Source organism: Aulonocara sp. 'chitande type north' Nkhata Bay, linkage group LG1 (genome assembly GCF_057382095.1).
Source record: "Aulonocara sp. 'chitande type north' Nkhata Bay isolate Kocher_YH1m ecotype deep benthic linkage group LG1, A_spYH_male_GT1.1, whole genome shotgun sequence".
Taxonomy (NCBI): Eukaryota; Metazoa; Chordata; class Actinopteri; order Cichliformes; family Cichlidae; genus Aulonocara; species Aulonocara sp. 'chitande type north' Nkhata Bay.
In genome coordinates this window covers 18,140,477-18,147,725 of record NC_141344.1, presented here as the reverse complement: position 1 = coordinate 18,147,725, position 7,249 = coordinate 18,140,477, and the positions used below count along the sequence as shown (strand labels likewise).

Below are 7,249 nucleotides of genomic sequence, written 5' to 3'. Positions count from 1 at the left end.
CTTCCTTGGCTGTCAGGCGAACAGCGTTGCTCTGTGCTGCAGGAACTGAAGTGTTAAACAACCTCTGCTCGCATATGTCCCTGCTCACAGTCTATCGGGCAGTTCTTAAAACACATTTCAGAAGGAATAGAGTGTAGAAAAGCCTTAAAGAATTAGTAAGGAAAAGACTGAACTGTTAATGTTTTATATGATGTTTAATGGGTGTACTGGAGGCAATACAGGTATTATAGTTTTATCACAGAAAGAGTACCAAAACTAGAATCAATAAAACATAATTATAAACCAAAACATCCGTAGGCATAATGATTACGTGCATATAAATTTTAAGGCACTATTACAAAAATAATGCTTTATTTCAGGACGGGCTGTCATTCTTTAGTCTTTCCAGCTTATTGCAAGTATCCTCAAGTCAAGTGCTGTTACTCTTTGCTACATGTACCAATTTTCTACATGCATTTCTATTTTTTTGCACAATAAATAGATTTTTCTTAGAATTCATACTGGGAAACAAACATAGTGACTTTGGTGATGTATTTCCCCAGCTGCACTCGCCTCTCCAGCTCACTCATCTCCACCTCTGCCTCCAGAGTGGCAGGGCCCTGCACAGGGCTCACCAGCATCAGCTCGCCCGTGAGGCGGTCTGAGCGCTGCACTGTGAAGTGGCGGCGAACTGGCCTTCCGCCTAGCAGGGAGAAACGAAGGGTGTCACCTATCGGGCGCAGTGCTGACACTCTGAACATGACGCGGGGAGCTGACAGGTTGGAAACAACAGCCAAGTAATGGTAGGAGAAGGAGTTTGGGGCCTGAGAGCACATCTTGTTGTCCACAGGGCAGGGGTTACGTTCACAGCGCCTGGAAAATAATGAGAAAGATGTTACTAAAAGAGAGATTTTAAAGAATTAGTTGTTACTATGCATCTCACACAAAAATAAGGATAATGCTCACGTAGGTGACGTTTTGACATATGTAGCATTAGGAATTTTGGGGCAGTCCACACGAACACACTGGAAACCACCATATGTATTAATGCACATCTGGTCCTTCGTGCAGTTGTTTTGCCTCGTAGCACACTCATCAATATCTGCCACAAAAGAGAAACACAAAACCCCCACATTTAGTTGGGACATCATTTAGGCTGCAACTCTTTGATTTGCCATTACTGAAAAGAAAAAGAGTCAAAATGAATAAAATTGTATTAAGTGTACTTGTAGACTCTACATTTTTGTATTACATTCCTCAGAATCTGCCTTTTGGAGGAATGCTTTGAGTACTTCTGAGTGCAAATTTGGCAAAAGAAAAAATCAAAACAAAAGTGATAGCAAAATATAAAGCAGGAAGAAGGACTGCTCACCTTTGCAACTGCGTCCGTCACGGGTCACGTTGTATCCCGCAGGACAGGAACAGCGATAGCCTCCAGGGGTGTTAACACAAGCGTGTAAACACAACCTCCCAGCCTGTCCGTTATGAAACAGCTCACATTCATCAATATCTAAAATGCATAACACACACAGACATGGCTAACAACCCATATGGGAACATCATAATATGAAAAATGTATAGTCTGTGTTCTACTAAAGCTGTTAGGTGTACCAGTGCAGGTGTAGCTGTCTCTGCCAGAGATGGTGTATCCTGGCTCACAGGTGCAGTGGGTGGTCCCCTGCACTATAGTGCACTGTGATGGGCGAACATGAGGCCCGGTGGTGGCAGCTGGTAAAGTGGATGCAGCAGCAGCTGTGGATGGGGAGGTGGCGGCAGAGGTGTTTGTCATGGTGACAAAGACTGAATAAGGAAGAGAAGACAGGTAAGCAATGCTGGTGTGTTGTAGAAAAGGTTTTCATAACCTGTTTTCATATTTTCTTTGCTGTAGCTTTGTATCTGCCCCAGGGATACGAGTTATTTATTTAGTCAGCTGACAATATATGTCAGACACTGATGTTGGTGTGCCGATGGTGATATGAGACAGTGTCAGTCACGCCTGCCCGTGTCAAATGGAATCCAAGAGGAGAGTCACTGGGTTGTATCGGTGGCAACAACATAAAGCCCTCACAGATACGAGTTTGATAGTTAATATTTAATAAGCTCTGTTCTTCTACAAGAACAAGACAGCAGCATGAGCTTAGTGAAGATATCTGAGTGTTAATATATTTGGATTTGTTTATTTTGCCAGTAAGGAATAAAAAGAAGCAAATGTTTGTGTAGAAATTCTGGTGAAATGTAATTTAGATTATTATTATTATTATCATTATTATTAGTATTTTTAGGGCAGCACGGTGGCACGGTGGTTAGCACTGTTGCTACACAGCAAGAAGGTCCTGAGTTCAATTCCACCATCAGGTCTTTCTGTGTGGAGTTTGCATGTTCTCCCTGTGTTTGCATGGGTTCTCCCAGGGTACTCTGGCTTCCTCCCACAGTCCAAGGACATGCAGTTTGTGGGGATAGGTTAATTGATAAATCCAAATTACCCATAGGTGTGAATGTGCGTGCGAATGGTTGTCTGTCTCTGTGTGTTAGCCCTGTGACAGACTGGTGACTGCAGTTACCCACACTATGTTAAATGGGGGTTGTGGGTGGGGAGGAATATGTTGTGTATGTTTAAATAGTGGGAGGTATAGTGGTTAGTGCTGTGGCCTCACAGCAGAAACGCTCTGGCTTTAAACCTGTTTGTCAGCCAGACTTTTCTGAGTGGAGTTTGCATGTTCTCCCTGTGCTTCATCCCACTGTCCAAACATATGTGTTTTAAGTAAGCGTCTAAATTGAACCTGCGTGTTCACAGCTGTCTCTCTCTCTCTCTTAGCCCTGGAAATCTGTCCACATCTACCACTCCACTCTCTTGGGTAAAGTTGGTGGATGTTTTAATGTAACGATTGGATGACTATCAAAAACATTACCAGACTTTCAAATCTCTCAGTAAACTATGAAACCATCTGTAACTGTAGAAATATTTAGATAGTGTGAAAAAGGAGATGAATTTAGTAAAACTGTTGGTGTCTACTGAATTTTAGTGCCTACACAAGCAAATGCCCAATGCAATCTCTTTCAAATGGTAAAGTATCACTACATTTCATTCATGTGTGTGGTCTGAGTATGCAATGTATTATACTTACATGTTGGCACAGGGCTTTGACAGGTAACTCCAGCCCAGCCTTTGGCACAGACACAGGAAAACTGGTTCACCTCATTAACACACGTCCCACCATTCAGACAAGGGGAGGATGCACACTCATTGATGTCTGAGGGAAAAAAGATATTAAGGTTATGTTTGAACTCTGTCCAGAGATACACACATGTATGCAACTCAATAGCTTTGATGCTTGAACATCACGGAACATTACATAATGACATATGCATGTGTGTGGAGACATATGAGAAAATACGGGAGCAAATGAGTTAACAGGAGGGGCAGCCAAAGTGTAGGGGATGCCACATCCTGATCAAACAGCCTTTGAGTTGTTATCTCAAAGTCAGCAAGCTGTCAAAGGACAAGGAGGCTGGAATATCGCATGTCACAGCATTCAAAAAGCTCTCTGGACAATGACCAAAGTACATAAAGAAATATGATCATGGGTCACATGTGAAATGTATCATCGTATAGAAAAATGTTGTCGGCATGTTTGATGCCCAGAAAGCAGAATAGTGCAAATAAAAGGGGGCAAGGAGAAGAGAGGTTACACAGAAGATGTTGACAAGATTGTAAAAGTGATCAGTGGGTTAGATAGCATGATGAGTGATGGTCAGAGTAATGAAGTGGAGAAACACTGGTGGGAGGAGGATTAGGAGGACGCAATGGAGAAAATGACCATCACAGCAAGGCCAGGCAGCAGAAGGCTCCTCTCTCACCTCGGCAGGTTGGTTGCTGGCTGCTCCAGGTCAGGCTTTCCTGACAAACCCTGCTCTCTGATCCCACGAGTTCATAACCAGGGTCACACAGGAAGTGAATCTCATGGCCAATGCTGTGCGATTTGCCAAGTTTCCTCCCATTAATGAGGGACTCCAGTTTGGGGCAGGTACCTAGAAATTATAAGAACATAACAGCAGAAATACTCTGATATCTAAGAATTTGAATAAAGTCTTTCTAACATATTTACTTACTGTTGATGGCTTTTGTGTTCTGCCTTGCAGCACTGCTCAGCAGTAAATTTATTTTCTTCTTTAGGTTGCGCAGACTCTGCATGTAGGAGGCTTCATGGGCTGACAGAAGCTTCTGGACCTGCTTCAAGGACCCTTGAATTTCTTGCCTGCTCGGACAGTCCTAGAATAATACAGAGCTACTGAATAAATTCATAAATGTTGAATATTTTAAGTCAATACTGATCTTCTAATTCACAAAGAGGATCAGAAAAACAGTTGCAACCATCTAAAAAAACCACGTGAGAAGGTTAGGCACGCTATATAATATTACATTGAAAATGACAGTTTCTTATTAAAAAAACAAAAAAACACCATCCTTGCTAAATATCTGAAAATGGAAAAGCAATTTATTTGACTCAGGACAGGTAAAATTTGTTGAGAGATGAAAGCACCACAAGCCAGTGATGCTGCTTCTATTAACAGTTTATTTATCTTCCTGTTCATTCAAGGACACGAATTCATTCAAAAGTCTTCAATAAAAGGATTTGGTTTTCTTTTTTGTGTCAAATGAAAAAAAATTCAAAATTCAAACTTCTAGTGCATTTCTGTAATGTTAAGTCATATAAATTGCACCTGCACATATTTCTGTGTGAATGCTATCGCAATGAGGAAAAAAAATCTCTTCATCTAAATGAATAGACAAATGAATCTGCTCTACCTACTGCGCTATTTTACCCAGTGCACTGCAGAGGCTGATGTGCTCATATGAAGGAGTAAATCTTGTGGGGATCAGAGAATGTTTTGTCACTATATTTGCCAGCAGGAACCTCCCCCCCCCCCCCCCCCGACAAGAAAGGCTCTGTGTGTAACACTTTCTTATGTGGTTCCAGGTGTGATGTTCTGCTTAGGTTTGAAGTTTTAACTACACGAGTCATTACAGAAATGGAGGTAAAAGCTTTCATTAGAGGGTAATTACTTGCTGATTTTTGACTCAACCAGTCATCTCCTTCCAGCGCCTTGCTTTCATTTAACAGGGTGTGAGCTCAAGTGAGTTGTACACACCTATTTTCAACCCATAACCGTTCCCTCATTACTCTCGTTGATTCAGCAGCATCAGTCCCCACCAGACCTCTGCTCTCTCACATGTTTTCAGACAACCAATTAGTGTTTTCATCCAGCAGCAGTTATGTAAGAAGAGTCAATATTTGTTGAAAACGCTTTTCTTATTTAGACTGAACTGAGGTTTGGAATGACTTCAGTCATTTTTGGTGCTGATGGCTGGTGTTTATCAGGTAGTTGTCAAAGGCCCCTTTCTGCCTGTGCTAGGAGATATTTCACATGGTGTTCATGTTAACTGGGTGATGTTACCACAGTCTGTAGGAGGCATGTGGTGCTGAAGCACAAAATTGCAGCACAGTTCTATTTAATAGATTTAGAGCCTAAATAACAATATGCTCTCACGCACATATGCAAGAGTCTACAGCATCACACTCACATTATTATGCACTTCTACAAACACATAATTGGCTGGCCATTTTTCAGTAGAAAACAAACAAACAAACAAACAAACAAACACATACAGGCACAGACATGCATGGCAGAAGCTGAAGAGAGCCATTCACAGCCAGATGCAGCGTTTTGGAAATGTTTTGCTGGTTTGCAGTGAAGCACAGCATAGATATAGTGAGTGAATTCAGCCACCGGAGCCTCTGGGATGTTGCTCTTGAGGCTTGCGTGCAAAGTAAGGGTGACTCAAGGTTTGCTCTGTGAAACATTTTTTGTGATGCCAAGAAGTACATTCACATTAAGATCTGCTCTGGACTTCAAAAGAAGTTATGCATGCAATTCTCTTTAAGCCATACATAATTCATGAAGCACATTTTAACCAATTCCTTTTGACATAAGAACTTTAAGTGGAATGACGTGATATAAGTTCAGGTACCCTGCTGCGACTAATTCCTTCATTCATTCAGTCAATAGTTAACAATTTTAGTTACATGCTTGCTTACCTGCCCCAAAGTAGGATGAAGCAAACAGAAACACAGTAAGGTGATAGCAGTCACAGGTGATGCAAACATGTTTCCACTAAAACCAGTCCAGTGTGCACTCACTAATCGCTTCTCAAATGTGTTAGAACTTGCGTGCAGTGTGAACTTTGTGCCGCCGGCTCCCAGAGTGTGTAGGAACTCCAGGTGAGAGAAGGACCACAGTTGGCAGTGGGAAAGCTGCCGCAGCTAAACGTTGTGGAATGTTGTTTACTCTTCAGTAGCCAATCAGCAAAGGAGAAAAATGTGACCACATTATGATCCCTTTTTACTTAATTTGGAGTGCACTTCCTCTCTGTTTAAAGCAGCTTGGTCTTGGAGAAAAGGTACAGTGAAGCTGTAACTTCTGCTGGAATAAAGGTGCTTTCCTGTTCTGTAATTAGACTGATTAATTAGATTGAAATAAAGACTGGTTTCAGCTTTCGAGCATAATGTCCATACCTGCCGTGGCTATTATTGTAGCAGTGGATTGTGGGCAGCTGTATAACATCTGGATCCAAATCAAAAAGTTCCCCCAGTTCACTTTTACTTTGCTAAATTCATCTCTTTAATCTCAGATGCTCTTCTTAAACGAGCTATACGCAGCAAGAGTAAGCAGACTACATGTACACCTATCAGCCAGAATATTACAACTGCAGACTTGGTGTGAATAACACTGATTATCTGAATATAATGCGAGATAGAGTATCATACGTGAGATCTAAGGGAAAAACAAGACTTAATATTCTGAATATTATACTATGGAGGACCAAACCTTCAGCTTACTGTATATGCTTGCAAACAATTTGACACCTAATACCTCAGGACACCTTTACACACTTTTTGGAATCAGTGCATTGACTTATGAAAGTTTTGGCAGCATGACTAGTTGTTGAGGTAAGTGATAGATTATAATTTTTAAACCTGTCTGTATGGTGCACGAGTGATGTAGAATGAAGTTGCACTTGCAGAGCTAATCCTTAGTTCTAAAGAAAGTGATAAAGAGCTGCACCTTAAACCAGTTCTGCTTTGCCCTATACCTTAGCCTTTCTTTGAACAACAACGTTAGCTGTAGACAGATACACTTGTAACGTTGCAATAGGGATGAAACAGATATGTCAGTTTCACTCTGCTACATCTTTTTTTTGAGTGAAATC

At 41.4% G+C, this 7,249-nt stretch overlaps 1 protein-coding gene across 1 annotated transcript; it reads right to left on the bottom strand.

Annotated features, from left to right (window-relative positions):
* Window positions 1–203: 203 nt before the first annotated feature.
* On the bottom strand, window positions 204–6,228 carry LOC147338927 (fibulin-7). The gene is made up of 8 exons (XM_086286326.1): window positions 6,078–6,228; window positions 4,090–4,249; window positions 3,838–4,008; window positions 3,105–3,230; window positions 1,591–1,779; window positions 1,352–1,489; window positions 946–1,081; window positions 204–852 (listed from the first exon to the last, which is right to left on the bottom strand). Exons 1-8 carry the CDS (start codon window positions 6,144–6,146, stop codon window positions 489–491), a joined length of 1,353 nt encoding a protein of 450 aa, XP_086142452.1. The 5' UTR covers window positions 6,147–6,228; the 3' UTR covers window positions 204–488.
* Between the last annotated feature and the right edge of the window lie 1,021 nt (window positions 6,229–7,249).